The following is a 24,865-nucleotide window of genomic DNA, read 5'->3' as shown; positions in this document are numbered from 1 at the left end:
AGAGCGTCCCCAGGGGTCCCTGCCTGCCACCTTGCCCAACAAAGTCACGGGGTGGGGGGGGGGCTTGCTGGCTACTTTCTGCTTCCCCTGGGTCCGGTTGTAAACCAAAACAGGTTGTAACCAAAGCTGCACTTTCGCCAATGGGGTCTCCCCCAAAATGGGTTGTAATCCCAAAAAAGGGAGCCTCGCCAACCATAGCTGTCAACTTTCCCCCTTTTTCTAAGGGAAATTCCCTTCCCTTCCCTTCCCGGGAAAAGTTGACAGCTATGCCCCCCGCGGTGTGGCGATGGGGCCGCTGCTCCCTCCAGGCCGCCGCTGCTGCTGCTGCTGCTGCTGCTTCTTGCCGGCGTCTGCCTCCCGCTGCTGCTGCTGCTGCTGCGCCTCTGCTCGCGCCTTTACGGCGGTCGGCGGGGCTGGGGGCGTGTCCTGGCGCGCTGACGCCACCGCGCACGCCCCGCCCCTCCGTCTCTGGAAAAGAGAAGAGAAAAAACTTTTCTCTTTTTTTTTTTAATTGAGGAATCAACAGCCGCCATCTTGTCGCGGAGCCGGAGCGCGTCGCGGGCGGGAGCCGGGCCGGGCCGGGCCGAGAGACGGACAGCCGGGCGGGCGGGAGGGAGGGAGGGCCGAGGGGCAGGCACGTCGACGCGGGAGACGCCGAAGCCGCCGGACCCCGAGGCCGGCCCTCGCCGAGACCCCGCCGGGCTGGGAAGGCGGGCAGAGGAGACGCCGCCGCCGCCGCCGCCGCTGAGGAGACGCCGCCCGCCCGCCCGCCCGTCAGGGGCCTGGTGGGCCGCGCCACCCGCCCGCCCGTGGGGCCGAGGCGAGGCCGCGCCGCCGGGAGGAGGGGCGGGCGAGCGAGGAGCGAGCGAGGAGCGGGGGGTCGGGCGGCGGGCGGGCGGGCGGGCGCCATCCGGGCACCTCCTGGGCCAGGGGGAGGGGCGCCGGGCCTGCCTGCCTGCCTCCTCCTCCTCCTCCCCTCCGCCCTCCCTCCCGCCCGCCCGCCGGCCATGGGGGGGCAGCAGCAGCAGCAGCAGCCGCGGGGTCGGCGGCCGGAGGCCCCTCCGCCCCCCGCGCCCCTCCAGCGCTGACCGCCGCCGCCAAGAGGACGAGGACCAGGAGGACCAGGAGCCGCTGCCTCCGGGCAGCAGCCGCAGCAGCGCCAGCGCTACGGGGACGCCGAGGAGGAGCCGCCGCCGCCGCCGCCGCTGCTACAGCAGGCCATGGCGGAGAACTTGCTGGACGGGCCGCCCAACGCCAAGCGGGCCAAGCTCAACTCGCCCGGCTTCTCCACCGCCGACCCCGCAGGTGAGCCCGGACCCGGACTCTGCCCCTGCTTCTCCCGCCAGCTGCAGCCTCTCCCCGGCTTGCTCCTCCCTCCCTCCCTCCGGAACGCGGGGCCGCCGCTGAGAAGCCCCCGCCGCCCGAGGGTTGGGCCAGGAAGACCCGCGAGGGGCGGAGGGGGTTGCGGGGACACACGCTGCGCCTCCGGGGCCTCTCCCCTCGGGCATCCTGCGCAGGTGCGCCTGGCAGCCGCGCACATGGACTCCTCGGGGTCAGGGATGAAAGGGAGGCGGAGTTTCCACGGGGGTCCGGGATGGATGGCCCTCGCTCTCCGCACACCCCCCCCGGGAAGGGCCGACGGACAGCTCATTTGGTGGGGTTGCAGGTTCCCAGTGCCCCAGGACCACCCATACTGGGATACTGGGGCCCTTGGCTTCTTCTCCAGCATGTTGAGCCTTCTGCTACCCATTGATGGGAAGTAACATTGTGGCCGCGGGAAGATGCTGAACAACACTGTATCCTTTTGCCACAGCCTGATCCCTCCTCCCTTGGAAGTTTTCTCTCTGCACAATGCTGCGCTAATGTCAATTCTGCTGTACAACTTCAAGGGTTGAGCGTTAAGCATTAGGCCTTATGGCATGGGACACAAGGTGGCTTGGTGTTGGGATACATTTTGTGCTTTCAGGCATTTGGATGAAACGCTGGATTGCCTCAGGCCCTCCAAATGTGTCATCAGGGTTAGGGTAGAAGGAGCTTCAGTAGATGGTTTCTCTGATGACATGCAAGGTGCTACAGGTAGCCAGCTCAGGAGATGCCTCTTCTTGCAGTATTTAGCTTTCAAATTATTCAATATTTCCACAATTTGGACCATATTCCAATAGCTATTTAACTCAGTGGAACTCCTCCATCAGAAATGAACTTTGTCTCAATGAAGGAGAGAGCTTGCTTGGCAATGTGCCCCCCCCCCCAGCTATGGAATGCCCTCCCTAGAGAGGTATACACCTGACGCCAGCTTGGTTTTCTTTTAAGTGCTGGGCAAAATATTTTCTATTTATCCAGATGTTTAAAAGCATTTTCACTATTGTGACTATTTTAAACTGTCTCATCAGGTGGTGGCTTTGTATCTTTATTTTTGGTTTGCTTGTTTATTGCTTTTAAACTGTTTGAAATATCGGATAAAATGTTCCATGTTAATATTTTAAACGGATAATTTGGGCTTGAAATTATGTAAAAAGAAATATTTACCTAGTTAACGCCATATTGAAATAATGTGACATTTCTGAGACCCTAGTACTGAAACTATATGCATGCATTGTACACCCCAAACTCAGTTAAGGAGTTGGTTCATATGTACTGCTGCACCATGGTTTGGTCCTGTACTCATATAACAGTAAACGAAACTATGGCTTATTGGGACTATGCAAAGGTGTTCGCTCCCTGAGTGGAGCTTGGACCCTTTTATAGTCCCGTGCAGCATTGGCAGCAAAGCCCAAGGTATGCCTTAGCACGTTGTTTGAAAACAGGATGATAATTAAGCTTTCTCTTCCTTAAACACCTTCTGCAGCAAAGAAAAAACCTCAGCTATAAATCATGGTTAGGGAAGAGAGAGCTTAACTACAGTGCTGGGTCCAGACAACATGCGAAACCCTACCTTGGCACAGTTGCCACTGCCATGCTGAGCTGAGCTGAAAGGACCAGGGAGGAGCAAAGGGACTGGGGTCTCCTCTTTGGGAGCCTTGTGTTTGCGCTAAGCCATGGTCTGCCTTAGTGTTACATGTGAACGTGGCCATTATTTTCAAACTGTGTTTGTGCAATCCTTGGAAACTAGGCTTTGAAGTGGATCTTCAAACCAAAAGTGATGCTGAGCATGGCTTGGTGAGATACTACTAATAGGCTTCTACATGGAAAGGGTGCTGCAGTATCTGTTTCTAACATACTTTCCCATTGGCAATGTACAGTATTGACATAAACATCAGAGTAAAGGTAAAGGTAAAGGTACCCCTGCCCGTATGGGCCAGTCTTGACAGACTCTGGGGTTGTGTGCCCATCTCACTTAAGAGGCCAGGGGCCAGCGCTGTCCGGAGACACTTCTGGGTCACGTGGCCAGCGTGACATCGCTGCTCTGGCGAGCCAGAGCCGCACACGGAAACGCCGTTTACCTTCCCGCTGGTAAGCGGTCCCTATTTATCTACTTGCACCCGGAGGTGCTTTCGAACTGCTAGGTTGGCAGGCGCTGGGACCGAGCAGCGGGAGCGCACCCCGCCGCAGGGATTCGAACCACCGACCTTTCGATCGGCAAGTCCTAGGCGCTGAGGCTTTAACCCACAGCGCCACCTGCGTCCCTCTGATGAGACAGTTTAAAATAGTCACAATAGTGAAAATGCTTTTAAACATCAGATTAGTTTTTCCTAAATTTGTGTGTTCTGCTACATTCTTGATTGCTCTTTGTTTTGTTATGATGTGGAAGGTACATTAGTTCATTCCACGTTTAACTCACCCTTCCTTCTAGACACTAAGGTAGGCATCCCCAAACTTGGCCCTCCAGATGTTTTGGGACTACAGTTCCCATCATCCCTGACCACTGTTCCTGTGAGCTAGGGATGGTGAGAGTTGTAGTTCCAAAACGTCTGGAGGGCTGAGCTTGGGGATGCCTGCACTAAGGTGTTGACAGGTCCTCACTCTCAGTCTCTCTCAAGGCTAACATAAAATATTTGATTTGATTTGAATACTATCTTGAAGCAGTTCTCCTGTGGAAAAAGGTTCATAAACCTCATGCATATGGAAACTAGATTTAAAAAGAGAGGAAAAGGTTTGACAGATTGTTATTTGCTTAAAGACTTTGCTTCCCAGTCATACTTGAGTAGAGATAGTTGAGAGGGCAACATTACATTTCCCCCCTTGTTCCTGCATGCACCTAATTTACTGGTATTTTGCTTCTTGCGTACAAGGTACTTTTGCGTTATGCTAAAGTTAAGTCATATGGTGCCTTATATACAACAATTTAAAACATGTTTGGCTGCTCAGCAAAGTATCAGAATACAGAAGGGCTTCGCTTTTCTTTAGCAACTGCCTCTCAGTTATTTGAACGGGGAAGCTGTAACATGTAGGCATAGTTGAACACAGCAGAACTTGTCTTGAGCAGGGTTGCTGAGCAGCTGCATCAAGAAGCAGATCAACTGGGTGTGAATGTTCTGTCTCTTACATCAACCTCTTCTGTTCACCTTGCAGATTTTGAGCCCCTGTTTGACTTGGAAAATGATCTTCCAGATGAGCTGATCCCTAATGGAGAGTTGAGTCTCTTAAGCAGCAGTGGGAACCTTATTCAAGATGCAGCTTCCAAACACAAGCAACTTTCTGAACTTCTGAGGGGAGGCAGCGGCTCTTCTCTTAACCCGGGAATTGGGGCCGTGAACTCCAGCAGTGCCGCCACGCCAGGAGTGAATAACCAAGTCCAGGGGCAGCCGAGCGGCGTCACCATTAGCAGCCTGGGCGTCCTGGGCAAGAACCCCTTAAGCCAGGCGGACGCTGCTGCATCGAGTCTGGCCAAGCAGGCCGCCAGCACTTCTGGGCCTAGCACCCCAGCTGCTCCGGCCTTGAACTCCCAAGCCCAGAAACAAGTGGGGATGGTGGCCAGCAGCCCAGCAGCCTCCCAGGCAGGAGCTGCGATGTGCATGAACACTGGCTTCAACCAGGCTCACCCGGGTCTTCACAATAGTAACTCTGGCGGCCACACGTTAATGAACCAGGCCCAGCAAGGGCAAGGGCAGGTAATGAATGGATCCCTTGGAGCAGCTGGAAGAGGACGAGGTGCCGGGATGCAGTATTCTACCCCCACCATGCAGGGAAATGCAAGCAGCGTGCTGGCAGAGACCTTGACACAGGTGTCTCCTCAAATGACAGGTCATACGGGCCTGAACACAGCCCAGGCAGGAGCCATGGCAAAAGTACGTGGCACTCACTTCAGTTGTTTTTGTTATAGTGTCTCTTGAACTGATCTTATGGATGCTAAAGTTGAAGATGTTTGCTTCTGGCTTGGGTCTAACTGGTCTCCGTGTGCAGCTATCAGAATTCTTGTAGGAATAAATACGACAGAATTGTCATAAGCAGTCAAGGAATTAGCTGGGCCAGTTAAAGTATTGATTCTTCGTGTTTAGTGAGGAGGATAATGTTAAATCTTGCAAGTGTGCCTCTATAACCTTACTTTTAAATATGTGCCCTTGTGTTACTGTTTCTCAAAGACCGTTTTTCACAAGCAACAGTTGTTGACAGCTGCCAAATAAGTCAGGTGTCACTTTTGTGGTACAGTCAAACCTCGGTTGTCAAACATAATCCATTCCGACCTTTCACAAAAGGAAGTCAAACGTCCAACGTAGCTTCGACTTGAGTGCAGGGTGCTCCTGCAGCCAATCGAAACCGTGCTTCGCTTGTCAAACATTTCAGAAGCCAAATAGGCTCTCGGAATGGATTATGTTTGACACTTCCGGGTTTTCGGCGTTCTGGAGCCGAAACGTACAGTAATGGAGGTGTTTGGGAGCCGAGGATTGGCTGTACCTGGTAAACTTCATTTTTCTTGGAACTGCACACTTTGGGGTTGTATCCAGCTAAGCTCTACTCAGCATAGACCTTTAAAAATTCATGGATTTAAGTTAATCATGTCCATTGTTTTAATGGGTCTTTCTTCTCTGAGTAGTACTAGCCTTGGATACAGCTCTTAATACTTTCAGGTATTACAGGGTTGTAAATATTCAGTGTTAAGGAGCCCTTTATTCTATTGCTGTTCAGGAAAGGATTTTTTTTTTAATTTTTTTGGACTTGAGCATCTCTACTAAATGCTGCCACCAGTTGCAGGGAAGAAGACAATTGAACAGAAAGCAAACTTGTATACCTGGGTGGAATAAAGGGGATTTTGTCAGGTACTCTAGACAAGCAAGAGCACCCCACTCCCAGAAATGTTCTGAGGGTCATATCATCACCTCAGCTTGCTTTAAATTAACGTTCAATGTTAAGGTCTCCTAATGTGGGATTGGGAAGAGTCTGTGCGTATTCGTTGTCATCATCTGGCTGTAGAGCAGGGATGGGGGAATCTTGTTCAACCTGAGGGCTGCAGTCCCCTGTAGAAGATCTGCTGTGGGGGTACATGCCAGTGGTAGATGAGGCCAGAGGCAAAAAAGTTGGCAGAGCAATGGCTATGCAATCTTTTCACAGTAGAGTATATTTCACCCTCACAAAGGGTTTTATACACACAAAGTAAAAGCACTTGAGGTAGATGTGGCTCAGCGCAGGAGAAGGATGGCCTGGGGAGATCCCAAGGGCCAGGCAGAGAAGCATGAAGGTCCCTGCTTCTGCTATGGATCACAGATATTTTACTGTGTTGGATACCTTGTCTTCAGAGGAATTGAAACATCTGCAACACTGATTTGTACTTAAAACCCAGAAGCCAAAATTAATCTCTTCTCCGCCTCAAAACTTCTGAGGGTCAAGTACTGAAAATGTAATAGGTATGAGTTTCTGTATTCTAATTCCAGGTGATCACAGCTCAGAGGCATTAGAATTGGAGGGTCTGCGGTGAATCACTGAAGTCTCACCTACCTTGAGGAGTTCCATGCTCTTCCATCTGTCCATGGCAAAGCAGACTTCACTGCCTTTTGCTTTTCATGCAAAATGTGAAGTTTTGACTTCAGGGGCTAAAATTAGTGGGGCAAAAGTGAGTGTGTGTGTGTGTAGATGAGACCTTTTCTCCCTTTGGACCTGGAAGCTTGTAATAGCTATTGCCCAGTTGTGAAAACCTTGTTTTTGGATGAGGAGCTGTAGAAGGTGGCGGAGATTCACTCCCAAGTGCCATTGGACGTAGTGGATTATCTGGGTCCATTTTCATCCAGGTTCAGTGCTAGGTTTGATCCTGAGACAGTCTTGCCATGTTGAATGACCATTGTTGGGGGAGAAATGGGAGAGGTGTGACCCTGTTTATTCTCTCAGTGGCTTTGACCATGTTATCCTGCTGTGTTGTCTCTGAGATGGAAGTCGGTGACATTTTTTTCCCACTGCTTCGCTGCTTTTAACAAATATGTATTCTGGGGGTGCTTCTGCATCCAACATTGTTACTTACAGATTCAGGTGGCCTTTTTCCATTTTGAGGTGGTTCATTGGCCAGGACTGTCCCTAGGCAAGGATAGTCTGCGGTCACAGTGATCTGTGCTCTAGTATCCTCCTGACTGCATTGCTGTGATGTACTGCAGGGGTCAGCAAACTATGGGCCTCGGGTCAGATCAGGACCAAAGCTGGAACCCGCCGCAAAGCCAAGGCTCCTGGCGATGGTGACAAGAAGAAGAGGCCGAGCAGCGGCAGCTCTGCTAATCAAACGCTGCACCTGGTTTACCTCAGTGGCGCTTGATTGGCAGAGACGTCCGTGCGCCGCACTGAGGTAAACCAGACACGGCATTAGATTGGCAGAGCTGCCGCTGCTCGGCCTCTTCCTCCTGCCGCCGCCGATGTCCTGGTGCTCCTGTGGGCCAGAGAGCGGAGTGGACGAGCTTGCTCTGCCTACCCACGAGAAGGTAAGCGCAGGGGGTGGAAAGGGGGACTACTTGCCCCCCTCGCCTTTTCTTCCAGCTCACCCCCCCCTCCATTCTGCTTCTCTGGCCCGCCACAAGGTCTGAGGGACAATGGACCAGCCCGCTGCTAAGAAAAAATTGCCCACCCCTGATGTACTGTATGTGGGGCTGCCCTTGAAGATTGTCAGAAAACATGAATTACCTGTCCAAATTTTAACTGGTAGCCTCAACCCCAATTCTAAAAGAATTATGTTGACTGCCTATTTGCTTTCAAGCCCAATTAGAAATACTGTTGCTTACCTTTAAGAATCCTACATGTCTTGGGATCCAAATACTTTAAGAATTGCCTCTTCCATATACCAGTCTGCCAGGTTCTTGGGATCATCAAAAGAGGCTCCTCTCTGTATTCCACTGTTCACAGAAGCTTGCTATGTGGTGATTTGGGATAAACCCTCCTCCTTGTTGGTGCCTTGTCTGGAATGACTGGTGCAAACTTTGTTATAATTTAAGTGACATGTTAAGACTGACACATTTTCCCAGGCATTTTAAGTTGGTGTACTTAAAATGTTTTTAAGTTACATTTATTGGTTTTAATGGTTGCATTTTGTATGTGTGTTGTATGTTACATTATTAGCTTTTTTATGTTCTGGTGTCTGTGCAGATGAAGAGTTGGTTATACAGTAAATAGTTTAAATTTAAAGAAGTAGCATTGGTCAGCAGCTAGTTTTGCTGGCAGGCCACTGAAATTGCATGTGATAAAGGACAACAGACTTCCATCGGTATTGAAGAGAACTCCCATGGACTCCAGACTGTGTACTTGAGTCTCACGGACATTATCTATGTGGCAGAAGGCCAAGATATCAGTTGTCCTTTTTACTTGGGTTAAGGTTTTGCAGCTGTTGCCCCACCCAGAAAGGATTTTAGGTAATTTAGCTTGGTGTTCTTGTGAATGGAAGTCATATTGGTTCCAAATCCCTACCAGCAGTTAAGGCAGGCTTCCTCAACCTTGGCCCTCCAGATGTTCTGAGACTACAATTCTCATCATCCCTGACCACTGGTCCTGCTAGCTAAGGATTATAGGAGTTGTAGGCCAAAAAAACATCTGGGGGGGGGGCGAGGTTGAGGAAACCTGAGTTAATGTTTCCGTGAAATCTTTCAATCACTAGTTTGTGGAGCTTGCCCCTTGGTTGCTGTATGTTTTCCTTGTTGGCGAAGAGGTACATCTAGCTTCTTCAGGGAAGGGAAGTGGGAAGGAATCCTGATGGTTCTCTAGTCTACCTCCTGCAATGCAGGAATCTCAGCTAGGTCATAAATGACCAATGGCCACCCATCCTCTTCTCAAAACCCTCCAAGAAAGGAGAGTCCACAACCTTCCGAGGGAGACTGTTCCACTGTCAAACAGCTCTTACCATCAGAAAGGTCTTCCTGATGTTGATTTGGAATCTCCTTTCTTGTCACTTGAGGCCATTTTATTATGTTTTATATTTTGCTGGAAGCTGCCCAGAGTAGCTGGGGAAACCCAGCCACATGGGCGGGGTATAAGCAATAAAATTATCATTATCATTATTGGTTCAAGTCCTACCCTCCAGAGCAGGAGAAAACAAGCTTGCTCCATCTTCTAAGTGACAGCATTTAGATACTTGAAGAAGACCCTCATATCTCCTCTCAGTCTCCTCTTTTCCAGGCTAAACATACCCAGCTCCTTCAACCTTTCCAGGCGCTTTATCATCTTGGTCACTCTCCTCTGCACACATTTCAGCTTGTCAATATCCTCCTTAAATTATGGTGCGCAGAACTGGACACAGTACTCCAGGTGTGGTCTGACCAAGGCACAATGGAGTGGGACTATTGCTTTCCTTGATCGGGACACTAGACTTCTGTTGATGCAGCCTAGAATAGCATGAGCTTTTTTGCTGCTGCATCACACTGTGGACTCATGTTCAGCTTGTGGTCTGCCTAGATCTTTTTCACATGTGCTACTGGCAAGCCAGGTGTCCCCCATCTTCTATTTGTGCAGCTGGTTATTCCTGTCTGTGTAGAATCTTACATTTGTCTTTGCTGAAATTAATTTTCTTAGGTTGGGCCCTGTTCTCCAATCTGTTACGGTCATATTGAATCCCAATTCTGTTTTCTGCTGCATGCTGCATGGTGTCATTTGCAGATTGGATGAGCACCCCCTCAGTATCTTCACCCTGGTTTATAAAGACATTGAACAACAACAGGCCCAGGCCCAGGCCAGAGCCCTGCCGCCCTGCAGTCCCCCACTTGTCCCTTTTCTCCATGATGACAAGGAAGCGCTAGTGAACCCAACTCTTTGGGTTGGGTCAGTCAACCAATTATAAATCCACCTAACAGTTATTGCATCCAGGCCACATTTTACCATCTTGTCCGTAAGTATATCATGGGGGAATTTATCATAGGCTTTATTGAAATCAAGATACACTGTGCACCCACAGCATTCCCCTGATCCACCAAGCTTGTAACTCTATAAAAAATGAATTGAGCCTTACTAACCACAGCTGCAAGGTCAACTGCACTGGTTTTCCAACCTATGTTCTGGTCTTTATAGTCCTGCACTGTTTCTACCTCTTTCTTTGATCCACCTAGAATCCCAGTTATCCTACAACTTTGTTTTGGTCAAACTCATTTAGAAGCTCTTCCTTCACTTTAGGCTGACTTAAGTTTCCGCAAGCAGGTTTAACGTCGATACCTCTTTTCTATCATCCACATTCTGTATTTTTGCAACAGTTTTGTTGTCAGTGTTCTAGTTACAGCCGTCTTGCACCTTTAACTTTCCAAAACTTCAGCCTTCCCCCTTTTCGTTTCTGACCCTACTTTGCAGTCTGTCTTTTTCTATTATTTTCACTTTCTGTATTTCAATGCCAGTAATATGCAATAGCCATGGTTTTCTTAACATGGATGGGGCTTCTTGGAAGCATGATACAGATTTATTTTATTAACTGACAAACTTTGCTTCCAAAAATCTGGACTCTCCTTCTACAAACATGGAATGGAATGGAAAATTCCAGGTCGTCCGTCCCCGTCCCCCCACTTTTCATTACATTGAATGGGAATTATATTAAAGGATGTAATTTTAGACCTTTTCCAGTGTTGCTCCCAAACCGTTACCCACGTAGTTTCAGCACAAGGCCTTGTTACAGGCTGATCTGGTGTTTAATGGCACCAGATAAGCTCCCAGGGACTTCCAGAGAAGTGTGGGTTGAAACTGAGGATGGGGACCAAACATCTAGGCCTCTGCCTGAGATGGTAGTCAACCGCTCTGCTCAGACTGTACCTTCCACTGTCCACCACCACTGAAATTGGGGTCATATCACTGTAAGCCCCTATGACACACACACACCTGGGCAAATCATAACACCATCACCCAACACCGCTAAGCGCAGTGCAGAGACGAGGGCCACAGATGATAAGGTACCCACTAGCAGTAAGCACACCTTACACTGCCATTTGGAAGACTGAAATGCCTTCTCCACATTGCTCCCCTTACCTCCTACTCCTCAGGAGGAACCCATCAAACAAAATCCTAACTGTCCTGCAAATCCCCCAAATGGCAATATCCTTTGGTGTCAGCCCCTTTTTGGATGACCGGACCACAGTCCAGCCCACTGTTGGTCAGAGAGTTCTTACCACTCTTGCTTCGTTCACTCAGCCAGAAGACCCCTCTAACCTGCAGGCAAATACTAAGTGGGACAAGGCAGCCGAGCAACTGATGCCGACAAATACACTTACTCTCTCCCCGCCCTCCTCTTTCTCTGGCCGGGAGAGCAGGCAGGGGCCAGGATAGTGCCAACCAGTCCCTTCTCCTTCATCTTCCTGTGGGTCTGCTTCCAAAGTCTCTTCTTATAGCCAAGGCCAGGTTCTGGACCATGCCCACACTTCAGCTAGGTCCATTCAGCCAGTGATCAAACAGTGCCACAGATAGCATCCTTGCCATTATAAAAACAAGGAAAGCCATTCTAAATGGAGCAGAATGGTACAAATTCAGCAAAGCAACTCTTGAGGGCCAGGGCAAAGAGGTGCGTCTTCCCGGAATGCCATTCCCCACACTTTTGAAGGTGGTGGAACTACCAAGAGACACAAACTGATCCACTCACTCAGAAAGAGATCTAAACACCCATGAAGGTCAGTAGGGATGGAGGTGGTCAGATATTTGGGGCACAAGTCATGTATTTTGTGTTTTAATCTTTTATCTTTATGTTATGAATCGCCCTGAGATTTTCAGATAAAGCGTGCTATACAAATTGAATAAATAAACAATTGAATAGATAAAATTTAGGGCTTTAAGCACTAATGTGAGCACCTTGAATTAGAAAGTATAGGGTGTAGGGGACCACTGGCTCTCCAGATGTTGCTGTACTACAACTCCCATCACTGGCATTGGCTCATGTGTGCTAGGGCTGATGGGAATTGTAGTTTGAAATTGTGGCTTTCCTCAGGGTGTTGAGGGTGGGGTTAGATGGAGGTACCTCTCTGCTCATAATGCATAATTGACTTTGAGAACTCTTTGCAACAAGTAGCTTAGATGGACTATAAGAAAACGATTGGACAAATCTGTGAGTGCTTCAGATGCAGCGCTCCTCTGGTCAGTGCCAGGAACAAACAGCAGGCCTGGGAGTTAGCCTTGTGCCCTCATTGTGAGCTGCTCAGAGGTGTCTGGTCAGCCCCAGAATGGGAAGCAAGGCCGGTGTTGATGGCCTTTGATTAGATGAGATGCTGAGGTAGCTTTTGATGTGGCTCTATCCTCAACACTTACAGGAGGGTGCAGTAAGTCTGATGATGTAAGGGCATTGTAAATAAAATGACAAAAAGGAAGAGAGAACCCCAGAAAGGTATGTCCCTTCTCACACCATATGGGGGTGCACATTCCATGTTGCAGGCACATGCTGTCACACACACACACCCCTTTCAGCAGATTGTAGCAGACAGTGCAATGAGGGCAAGGGCAGAGGCCAGCTTGGCTTTGTGGAACTGTGACCAGCATTTAAAGGCATGTCTTAACCTACACTGAAGCAACCGGAAGCATGTTTTTCATAATCGCTATTTAATTCACGGCAAAAGTGCTGGGCTTTACACTGACCGAGTTAGAGGTTTGTCTAAGTTTGCCCTTTGAATGTTGTCTTAAGGCAACCTTGTTCGAGAATTACACAGGGAAGGCTGCCACTCACTGGCAGAACATGCTCTTTGCATACAGAAGGTATCACAGGCTCAGTTCCCGGCAGCATTTCCAGTTAAAAAAGCAGGTGATGGGAGAGACCCTGGAGGGCTGCTGCGTGCCAGAGTAGACAGCATTGGTCTTAGGTGTAAGGCAACTTCTCATGTAAATCATTGTATTCAGCAACATAAGAATATTGGAGGAGCCTTGCTTGTCCAGACTAGTCACTTGAAGCTCAGTGTGAAGCGCAAGAGTCCCGTTCCACTCCTGTCTCCAGCAGCTGCTTTCCAGAAGCACGCAGCCCCCGAATCCTGAAGATGTGAGGTGTTGGGAGTGGAAAGGGAATCTATAAACTCTAATGCAAGCACACCTGCAGCAGGGCCTGAATACTGAAAAGGTGTAGAAAACTGACCACCTACATTTTCAGATGCACTGACAATTGGTTTCAGGGAACAGGGCTAAAAAAAAGTGGGGCTTCAGAGTTGTTCTTTGGCACTGTCACTTTCCACAGTAGGACGCCTCTTAATGCCTAGCACTTTCTAGTTCTGCATAGCATTGTGCTCCCTCAGGACGCAACTGAATCATGGCTTTCCTTTGCTACCGTTTGCTCCACTGGTGTCACAAATGGCAGAGAGCCTCAACTGGAGGAAAACATCCCATCTGATAATGAAAAAAATTGGTAGCTTGCTTAGAGAGAGCCATAAATCAGGAAATACAAGTTAAAAATACTCCTAAATGTTGTTGTTTGGTCATTTAGTCGTGTCCGACTCTTCATAACCCCCTGGACCAGAGCACGCCAGGCACTTCTGTCTTCCACTGCCTCCCACAGCGGAAATGGCATCACCTTTAGAGGAGAGAGGCAGCCGCTGCAGCCTCCCGGACCCTGGTTGGCTGGTTGACTCAAGGGAGAGCAAAACAGCTGCCATTCTGCCCCTTTGTGCATCATGCTGACAGCCCCGCACTTACCTCTCCCAGCACTGAGGTTTCAGCAGTTGTTCCCCCCCCCCTTTATAAATTTTGCATAATTACATTTTCAGATGAGTAATTAATTGATTAGTAATTGAGGAACAATGTAACTTTCAAGGTTGTTAGTAGAGCATAAAGATGAAATAAGTCACAATGGTAGAAAAAGTTCATATCACTTAAAATGATGAAACTTACAAAGAGCAGTAGTCACTTGAAGCTCTGCTTGTGCCCAAAGTGCTTAGAAACTATGGAGGCCACAAAAGTGAGGTTTGAGGGGCAGGAGGTAGCCTGTCCAGTCTCAGGAGCTTGGGGCTTGCCAGTTCAAGCATCAGAACTGCAAACTCTTAAGCATTGCCTGTCAGAGTAGACAGAGAAGCTGCCATTTGCTCTTCTGCTTTCCACTTCCAATATGTGATTGCAGCCCAAACTATTTGGGCAGAGCTTTTAGCTATCCTTGGGCCGTCACAAAGGATGCAGCCCTTACTATTAAGTGTTCTAAGCAGGAATAAAAAGGTAACGGGCAAACAACTTCCTCTTTGTGGGTTGTGTGCTTATGTTGAGTAGTAAGTCTCATTTCTTCAAAAGAAATATTTGCCGTTTGTGGCTGGGGTAAAGCAAAACCATACCTGTGGTTAGATCGCTAACTCATAAGATAGGGGCAGGTTATTCATTCAGCCAGCTGTACTTTTGTACCTGAGACTCAGAAAAATAGATGGCTTTCCTTACTGTCTGTACCCGCATTTGGTTGACTTCAAGGCACTAATGGTAATCATGTTGCTTTCATTCCAGATGGGAATGGCCAGTAACCCAAATCCCTTTGGGCAGCCATTTAGTCAAGCTGGAGGGCAGCAGATGGGAGAAGCGGCAGGAGTCAACTCTCCATTACCAAATAAGCCAGGCATGGCAAATAGCTTGTCTCCTTTTCCTTCAGACATCAAAAGTGTTTCAGTTACCAGTGTGCCAAATATGGTGAGTTTTCTGCAGCTCACAATTTTTCTCCATAGTTCTTGTATGCCTTCCATTGACACAAACTTTCTAAGCCTGTAAAAATTGCCCTGAAAAAGACAACTTCTTATATTCAGTAGAAATTGGGTTGGATCTGGACATGGTGAAATAGAGGCACCCTGAATAGCTTGGAGTCACAGCAGTCAGTGTGATATTTTGGACCGTTTTACCAGACTACCTGCTAAGATGCACATGCGCAGATACTGTTTCTTAGCTGGATATTTGGCATCCTTGTGCAGCATTCATTTCAGCAGTTTTCAGGAACAGCTCTGATGGGTCGTGCTGCTGGAATTTCATCTGTTAGCAACTTTTGTGATAATAAGGAAGCTAATGAGAAACATTAATTGTTATGCAACTTTCTGCTTCAAAAAAATGGATAGTGGGAAACGTATCTATGAATGAAAGGGGTGTTTTTCAAACATATAGTGCATGTAATCTCTTCAGTCTCTATATCAAGGAAGGAATATACTTCTGTAAATGAGTTGGAGGGTTTTATTTGCTCATGTTTGGCAGCTCAAAACACTTTTTGCTTCTGAAAAAATTGAGGTAGGTGGCAGTGCAAGACCATTCAGGATTTGGAAACCTCAGATTTTTAACCATAAATGTGAGTTGGAGTAAACTCTAGAAACAGTTTGCTATGATCTTTTCATCTTCTAGCTGTCCCTTCTAATCTTTCCTCCTGTCTGCCTTGCTTGATGAATTGACTACCCTGCTGTCCTTCTCTAAACTCTCCAGATGTGCCCACCTCATCCTGTCCTGTTTTCTAGGTTGCCATCTGTCCTTCCATTATTCTCCTTCACACAATCAGACACTTTGCTCCTTTTCCCAGCCCACCCGCCCCCAGCCCCATTTCAAATGTGTCAATACCTCCTCAAGAAACCATCTCTTGGTCCACCTTCCTTGTTTAGAGCATGCTCCATCTGCCATGACTTTTCCTCCTCCAGCTTCACTCTCAACCTCTAAATCTGGTGTCTGTCCCCACCCTCAGCATTCCCCTGCCTTCACAAAGACCACTGGCCCTCCACACTGCAAAATCTAAAACCTTGATACTTCAAACACCTTTGATACTTGATCACTCTTCCCTACTTGATTCCTTTTATGCGTTAGGTTTCCACGATTCTCCTCTTACTTAAGCATTCTTTCAGTTTTTTGGTAGGCATAAGCTCTTCCACTGCTTTTCTCCTCTTTCTATTGGGATCTCTGCACACACTGTCCCTGGGTGACCTTAGTAAACCCCATGGCCTTTACAAAAAAATAATAATAAAAAAATTGTCCAGTAGCGCCTTAGAGACCAACTAAGTTTGTTCTTGGTATTAGTTTTCATGTGCATACACACTTCTTCAGGTGTATTTGGGCACAGTTAGAGACCACAAAACAAACCCTGATAATGCAGCCCTATAAAATTAATTAATTAATTAATTAAATTTGTATACCATCCTATACCTGCCGGTCTCAGGGCTGTTCACAACCTTAGAAAGGAAATGGCTGAGTGGGTTGGGTGGGTCCCTGCTTTAGTTTTATTGAAAGAGAACTGTGTTTAATGACTGCAGGGCTAAATTACATGCTGAATTTAAGCGACATGGAAAATGAAGAATCAGCTGTATTCATTTTAAGATTGATATCTGAATATTTCATCCAGGGATCAATTTTCACATGTACGTATGTGTGTGTTATTGAATGTGAGCAAGTGGGTAAAAGACTTACTGATCGTTTTTAAAAATTTCAATAAATTTATATTTTTGTCAGAAGAAAAACGTGGTGGGGAAGGGACCTTATATTTTTCATTGGTCTTCCGTTATCTAACCTTGGTCTCTTTGTGTCTGTTCAGCACTCTGCTGCCAAAATTATTCCTCACCTCTCTGATCACCTGACACCTGTCCTAAAATCCCATTCCCAGATGCTGCTCGTCACGCTCCTTGTCTTGCATTCAGAGCCTTGCATGCCCTTTCTCCAGCTCTGATCTTTGCTCGCCCTTCTCCCTTGCGGCCACCAGTGCTTGGAGTTCCTCACATGTTGCCACCTCTTGTCATTTAAACGCTTCTTCAAGACACATTTTCACCCCCTAGTTCCCATGCGCTGTGTGTAATCTTAAGCATGCGCAGCTGGAAGAACCACACATTGCCTCCCTCTTTTCTCATGCCTCTCCTTCCCCTTCCTCTGCCTCTTTTTCTCAAATTTTAGAGGGTTTGCTCCTGAACACAGAATGGCCTGTCCTCCTTCTCAACCTTTTTGAGTCAGTGGATCCCTTGACCAACTACGTTCTTTTTGCAGCACCCCTGTGGGGCTTACGATAGGGTTGCCATATTTCAAAAAGTGGAAATCTGGACACAAAAGTTGTTGAGCACTTTTTTGGCAAAGTTGTTGAGCTTTTTTCTCCTTTTTTGGTTTTTGAGCTCCTGTTTTAAAGGAATTTCACCAAAATCTACACTTTCAACATGGGTTACCATACGTCTAGATTTTTCCCGGACATTTCAGCGATTTCCACCCTGACACTGTTTCTGACAGCTGTTTCCCGGCTATGTCTGGGAAATTCCAGGTGAATGGCAACCCTAGCTTGGGAGCCCAGTTATGTCACCCCAGAGCTGGCAGCCTCTTCTCCTCTCCCCTCTCCTTGGGAGTCCTGCAATCAGCTGCTGCTGCTGCTGCTGCCCCTGGTCTCTGAGCTGCCCCCCCCCAAAAGAGAGGGGCCTGGGAAGAGGATGCCCCCAGCCTTACTGGTCCAGAGGAGAACATGAGGCCCTCACCTTATCTGGGGAGGCAGCAGTGGGCGTTGCCAGGCCTACATGGTGGAAAGGCTCCCTTCAGCATTGGGCACTCAGCTCCCAGGCAGGCAGGCCTTGCACACAGCAAACACAAGAAAGGCCAGCGCACTGCCTGCTTGCCTGCCTGACCTCCCACTAGTCTGTCCATTCCCAACCCCAGGGGCTGGTGGACTGGCTGGCTGGGCTCCCTGGCCTGCCTGCTTGCTTGCTTGCTTGCTCGCTCTGAGGCCACCTCAGCTCCTGGCGACCAGCACCCCCTAGCCAGCCCCAGAGGCAGCACTCGCCTGCAGAGCTTGTCACTGGGGCTGCTGCAATAAACAACTGTGCAAGCCTCTGGGAAGCAGAGACGCAAGAGGGCATCAGAGGAAGGAGGGAAGGAAAGAGGGACAGAGGCCAGGGTTGCCCGTGGCACCCTTGACCATCATTCAAGGCACCCCAGGGTGCCACGACACACTAATTGAAAACCACTGCTCTAAAGCATTAGGCACACTGATGGTGCTATAGGTAAAGGTAAAGGGACCCCTGACCATTAGGTTCAGTCATGGCCGACTCTAGGGTTGCGGTGCTCATCTCGCTTTATTGGCCGAGGGAGCCAGCGTACAGCTTCCGGGTCATGTGGTCAGCATGACTAAGCTGCTTCTGGCAAACCAGAGCAGTGCACCGAAACGCCTTTTACCTTCCCACCAGAGCGCTACCTATTTATCTACTTGCACTTTAACATGCTTTCGAACTGCTAGGTTGGCAGGAGCAGGGACCCCGTCGTGGGGATTTGAACCGCCGACCTTCTGATCGGCAAGCCCTAGACCCTGTAGTTTAACCCACAGTGCCACCCGAGTCCCTGATGGTGCTATATATGAACATAAATGATATTTGATGTTAAATCCAGTGCTGCCATCCATGTCACAGAACAGCTTTTGATTCAGCAGAAGAGCCTACTGTCATAAGAGGAGGCAGTGTTCTTCATTTCCCCCTTCCTGATCCAGCCCCGTACGCTTTCTCCTGCTGTTCTGCAGTGGCTCCCCATTTGTGGAATCCTCCCCCCAGGGAGGTTCTCCTGGCACCTTCAGCGTACACCTTCAGGCGCCAGGTGAAAAGCTTCCTCTGTAGCCAGGCCTTGGGTTGATTGATGCCTAATGCCCTTCTAAAATGTGTTGGGAAGGGCACAGGTTATTGGGTTGTGTTTGTTTTTATTATGTATCTTATACTTTTATATTGTGTTTTTACATCGTAACTGCCCTGAGACCTGCAGGCAAAGGGCACTATACAAATTTAATAAATAATTTAGCAAGTAATAATAATAAAATAAAGGCCAAGGCCTGAGGTTTTCTGAGGCCTTAGAAATGGTCCAGATTCTGGCTGCCTGCAGGAGCCACCAATCCTTAAAGCTTTTGAAGTTACTTGTGAGCATTTTCCAAACCAAGGAGGAACCAGGTGCTGCTTTTGTAGAATGAAGGAGAAATGTTGGGGTTCCCTGCCTTTCTGTTCTTCCACTTGCTGAGAAGGCAGGAGCTGGAGGCCTCTAGCAGAGAAGAGCAAGCTGTCTCTCTGCACACTAGAGCCCCAGCATTGGTGGGGCTGCTGGGCTTGGCAGCTTCCCCAGTGGGTCATCCCCACATTGGTCAGGGTTTTGGATGTGTCTTCAGAAGTGAAGCGGATGGGCTCCCTTCAGAAACTGCCTTGTTCAAAAGAAGGCGACGTTGGGCCAGTCAGTACCTGCTGACCTGAAAGTGTACTGCTCTCTTTACCTGCAGAACATACTTAGCAAAGTCTGAGGAACAGTGCCTGCTTCTGTTAGGACACTTCTATGCCAGCTATTGTTGGCCCAGGAAAAGCACTGCAGTTTTTGTTTTATATCTCTAATTCTTTGGGATGGCAGCAACTTTTTCTTTGCTGAATAAGCATGAATGGTTTGCCTGTTTCCCAAACTAAAAATGATAGCTTTTAAAAATACCAGCTTTAAACTGACAAATGTGATCTGGAGAAGTGTGAATTGACTTCCAAGTATGTCTGAGGTGGTCCACATTGAACTGCTTGGAGTGCTAGTTATGATTTGGTGATAATTTAGCAAGAGAACATACTGCCTGCTGAAATATTATTAAAAGGGGAAGCAACAAATGTGGAAGTAGACAACAACAGGTGCTTTCAGATGGAGGCAAAGTAGCTTAAACTGTCAGTCATTCTCATCTAATCTCATGTGGATGACAACTGCATTGAAAGGAGCGAGACTTGCATGCAACATGTTTAGAATCATGCATACACCTGGTTCACAGCACACCTCAGGAGTTCCCATTGAATTTACTGACACTTCTGAGTATTTATGTCCAGGGTAGAGTGCATAGCTATAAGTTCTCCCACAAAGTAAATGCTAAAAATTGCATGGTGGAAGCTTAGTGGCTGTTAGTTGTGGCAAAATAGTTTGAGATGGTGATCAAAGGGATGCTCTTTAATAAGATTGCTTTGCAAGTTGTTCTGCCCTAAGTGAAGCTTCGTAAGGTGATACAAAAATGTTTTGTCTTTCTTTTTAGTCTCAAATGCAAACCCAGGTACAGCAGGTGGGAATTGTCCCAACGCAGGCAATGGCAGCCGGGCCAACAGCTGACCCTGAGAAACGCAAACTTATTCAGCAACAGTTGGTTCTGCTACTTCATGCTCACAAGTGTCAGAGACGAGAGCAAGCCAACGGAGAGGTGCGGCCATGTGCCCTTCCCCACTGCCGAACCATGAAAAATGTCCTCAACCATATGACACATTGTCAAGCTGGAAAGGCCTGTCAAGGTAAGAGCAAGGGTTTAAAACCTTGTCAGGAGGTCTGTGGTATATGGTTCTCCGTTGTTTGTCTTCTGCACGACTGTGTCCCTCTCTCTGGCCAGTGAAACTGGGCCTCCTTAAGTTTGAGCGTCATGGCCCAGTTGGCTTCATTGCAACAGGAGGCACTTCTCCAATTCCAGACCAGCCCATAAAGGGAATAGGTAGCTCTCCAGGGCTTCTGGCATTGGGGGTTAATTCCCTCCCTTGTGGTTTAGTCCTATATTGTTTTTGAAACTCTCACCATGCCTCGGTTCACTTGGAGGCAGATGGGATAATAAGTATTGATTTGGAGATTGCCTCTAGAAGCACACCTGTTGGCCTCATCAGAAGGTTCCAGGCTGCTGCTGCTTTTCTCTGCAGTCCTCAAGGTCTTGCAACAAACCTGCTGCAGGAGACAGACAGGACACTCGGATCCTTTCAGAAGTACTTTGGCAGGCTGAGCAAGTTGGGGTCACAAGTCCCACCCTGACCATGTAGGCATCTAGCTTGACCCCCTGCTAAAGTTGGAGATCCAGAGCTAGACTCCCCCCTCCCTACACATGACAAAGAGATGACTGCCCACCCTCTGCTGGAGGCCCCCTTCCCAGAAAACTGCTTCCATTGCCAAGCTGTTCCTACTCTTCTAAAGTTAAGCTGAAATCTACCCCATTGATCTTAATGCTGTTAAACCTGCGTGTTTCCTCTTTGCTCTCTTCTCTGGGACAACTCTTCATGGGTTGGAAGAGGGCTGCTGTGCCTCCCCTCAGTCTTCAACCTTTCCTCATAAGACTTGTTTCTCATACTGCCAACGAACTTCATTCCCCTTTTGAACCTATCCCAGTTTGCCTGCGTTCTTGGAAGTGTGGCACCCAGAGCTAGACTCAGGACTCCAGATGCAGTCTTACTAATGCAGAATAAAGTGGGCCTGTTAATTCTCACCACTTAGAAACACTGGTTGGCATCTGTTTGTCTCGGGAGACAGTGGAAGAGTGTGCGTACAGGGGTGAAGTCAAACCATTGGAGAGTTACAGCGTCTGCTGTGGCTGTAGAGGACGATACGGGGGGGAATATGTTTTGTTGCAGCTAGGGCAAATGAAGGCATCTGGTTGTGCTGGTACAGGTGTACCATGATGTTTCTTCTTAGAAACGGTGGTTCTGCTGAAGCAGCCTAAACTTGTATTGGCCTGTTTTTGTAGCTGCTGCAGCAGACTACTCATACTGGGAGTAGATTGCAGTCTCTTGGAAGTTGGACATACCTGATCTAAGTCATTGATAAAAATGTAACAAGGCTGCTCCCACGATAGCCTCCAGCACCTGCTTGGAACTTCCCCCCGACTTGATGCAGAGCGTTGATGGGCATGCATCCCTCTGGAGCACTCTTTTTTTACCAGCTGTGAACCCACCTGATGGTTTTTATCATCTACCCTGCCTTTAGCCAGTTAATTAACCCAAATGTCATGGAGATTTTTGTCTAATGCTTTGCTGAAACCAAGGTGAATTTCACTGAGAGCGTTCTCACAATCCTTCAAAGGATATGAGAGCAAAAGGGAGAGCAGGCTGCTTTTCTGTTCCAGGAATGTGACTCTTGACTTCAAAAAGTTTGCCTACCAATAAGATGGCAGTGCAGTGTGAGGCCAGGGTCCCCGTTCGTGTGGTGGGCAGGCATTTCCCCCGCAGCTGGCTAGTAACGAAAGGTTTGTAAGGCCTTCCTGCAGTGGCATGCTGCCCCAGCAGACCAAACCTACCACTGTCCTCCCTCATAGGTTCATGGCAGCCAGAATTAGACCTCCCTCTGAATTCTGCTTTTGCACAGGCTTTAAACCTGTTGTGATTCCTGTTTCAATGTTTGTTTGCAAGATCCAAAGCCGCAGGGAAGAAGTGTGGCACGCAGCAGATGTTTGGAGAGCAGCTAAGATATTTGGCTCCAGGATGGGTTCTCTTAGACCAGGCATTGCTGGTGGTGGTGGGAGTGGTCTTGAAAGGCTTGGAGAATGTCTGTATTAAACTGTTTCTCAAACCTTTGGGGCTTCTCCCTATCCCAGTCCAGCTTGCAGTCCACTGTGGTGGGGGGACGACAACGGAGGAGCCGCTTCCTGGGCACTGCAACCCAAGGCCAACTGTGCAGGCCGTGGCATGGAGGGCTTTGACTTGTCCTGTTATTGTTGCTATTGTTCGTTTGTTTAAATTTGTATACCACCCTCTTAAATACATGTTTGTTAAAAAACCCGAAGCCTTCCTGCTGGGGATAATTGGTAAGGATATCAAAGAAGAAGATAGAACCTTTTTTCAATATGCAACGGTGGCCGCCAGAACCCTCATAGCACAGTACTGGAAAACACCAAAAATCCCAACACTAAAGGAGTGGCAACTTAAATTATCTGATTATTTGGAGCTGGCTAAATTGACACAGAAAATAAGAAATCAAAGAAGTGCAAAATTTAACAATGAATGGGATAAATTTAGGATATATATGGAAATAGAGACAAGGGGAAAATTAAAATGTTGATCAGAAACACATATGTACTTATAGAAATCACAGTAGGCATGAGATAACGCTTACTACGTAAAAAGTTTTATTAAGGAATAGACACAGCAGATAGATAAACAAGATAATAATTTCCGAAATCGAGATAAAGGGAAGTCGATCAATGTCATCAAAGTTGTATGTATTTCATGTTTTGTTTGTTTGTTTTTTTCTCTTTTTCTGTTTTTTCTTTTCCATTTTGTCTTTTGTATGTTTGTGAAATATATTTATGTCAAAATTTAATAAAAAATTAAAAAAAAAAAAATTTGTATACCACCCTTCATCCAAAGATCCCAGGGCAGTTCGTAACGAAACAAAACAAAAATAATTAGAATACATAATAAAACAAAAACTGCCGTCCGCCCAGGCCCTGCCCTCCTAGTCCAGGTGGAAGTATTGCCTGAGCAGAGTGGGGGGTCTGGACTTGAAAACATTGCCTGCTCTCAGTTTCCCTGCTCTGGATCTGTTTGCCCAGGAGAAACAGACTTGGGCCTCCAGTGGAGGAAGGAGAACTCCCTCTACAGTGTCCGTAGCATTTTCCTTCACAATGTCCACCTTTGTTTCATCACATTGCATTTATTCAAGGATTAATGGCTAAAGTGGGGTGTGTTGTTGCTTTGGAAGAACTGTGAGGGGCTGAGGTTGCAGGATGGGGCCTGGTCTTTTGAGACACAATCTCTACTCCCTTTTGGGGGCGCAATTGCAAAAGCCCTATGAGTGGATTTAAGCTCAATTGGCATTCTCTTGCTAAGAATTCTGAGGTTTACTTTTTGTATTTCTGGTGGCGAAGCATCAGTGCTGAGTCCATATCTTTGGGATATCAGCTGTGCAGTGTGTACGAATTGCATTTCTTGTCCTTTCCGTCCATTATAGTTGAGTGGCATGTTGAGGGTTATGTTATTATGGTCATGGAAGGTGGATTTAATGTTTAATAATCTTATTTGAGTTTGCCATTTATGCATATTTAGATATATCCTTTTACCTGCCAAGAACCTCTAAACAGCTTTAAATAGATGAAGCATCTTTCAGATATTTCATTTTTATAAGTTACTGTTACTTACCTTTGGTAGGAGACCATTTAGTCATGACAGCCTTTTTAAAACGATAAAATAGAATAAGGAAATTATTTGTGTCCCCTTATCTTCATTAGTCTAGTAGGTGACACTGTCAGTGTTCCGTTTCTACACCAATGTAGAATGTTCTCCTGCTGCATTGTCTGCTTTGCTTTTTCCAGTAATGCTCCTTGTTCATAGATGTGAACTTTCAAATGCTCCTGCAGCATTTACTGGAGAAAACAGGTGACCTCAGAGTGGAACTGAGATCCTTCAAACTATAAAGATGTTGCATATGGTTTCTCTTCTTGTCCTAGTTGCCCACTGTGCATCGTCACGTCAGATCATATCCCACTGGAAGAATTGCACGCGGCACGATTGTCCTGTGTGTCTCCCATTGAAAAATGCCAGTGACAAGAGAAACCAGCAACGTACGTATTCACCAGTGTTCAGAAAAGTCTGGTTTGGAATACATACTTAGGAGATTCTGCCCTGAAGAAGTCCAGTGTAAATGTAATGCTAGCCTAATTCCCCTTCTGATTATTTTTGTGATTTGCTAGTTCGCAAACCTGCGCTAGCAAGTTGAGATAATCATGCATAAAACTGTAAGGGTGTCTCTCATGCCGTCTCTACATGAGAAGGTGTGATGGGATCTCTCCCCCTGCCTTCAACACCCCCAGCACCCCTTTACAATCTGCTGTGGAGGGTTGAGGGACCCCACCCCTCAGAGATGGTTTTGGCATGCTTGTAAGACTGCAGAACTG

The 24,865-nt window shown here is 47.6% G+C and overlaps 1 protein-coding gene across 3 annotated transcripts in view; it reads left to right on the top strand.

The window, feature by feature from the left end:
* Nucleotides 1-1,095: 1,095 nt before the first annotated feature.
* CREBBP (CREB binding lysine acetyltransferase) overlaps nt 1,096-24,865 on the top strand; it is a 61,978-nt gene continuing 38,208 nt past the window's right edge. The window contains exons 1-5 of one of the 3 annotated variants that reach the window (XM_079952943.1): nt 1,098-1,305; nt 4,510-5,225; nt 14,761-14,940; nt 20,264-20,513; nt 24,419-24,532. In XM_079952943.1, coding sequence (XP_079809069.1) covers nt 1,221-1,305; nt 4,510-5,225; nt 14,761-14,940; nt 20,264-20,513; nt 24,419-24,532 — 1,345 coding nt within the window. In that variant the 5' untranslated portion in view covers nt 1,098-1,220. Of the gene's footprint in view, nt 1,306-4,509; nt 5,226-14,760; nt 14,941-20,263; nt 20,514-24,418; nt 24,533-24,865 lie in introns of all 3 variants that reach the window. The other 2 variants (XM_079952945.1, XM_079952944.1) reach the window with 2 other exon arrangements.

The sequence above is a fragment of the Podarcis cretensis genome (genome assembly GCF_951804945.1).
Source record: "Podarcis cretensis genome assembly, chromosome: 14".
In the NCBI taxonomy this organism is placed as follows: domain Eukaryota; kingdom Metazoa; phylum Chordata; class Lepidosauria; order Squamata; family Lacertidae; genus Podarcis; species Podarcis cretensis.
Note: the sequence above shows the minus strand (reverse complement) of the source record. Positions and strands in the feature narration are given on the sequence as shown.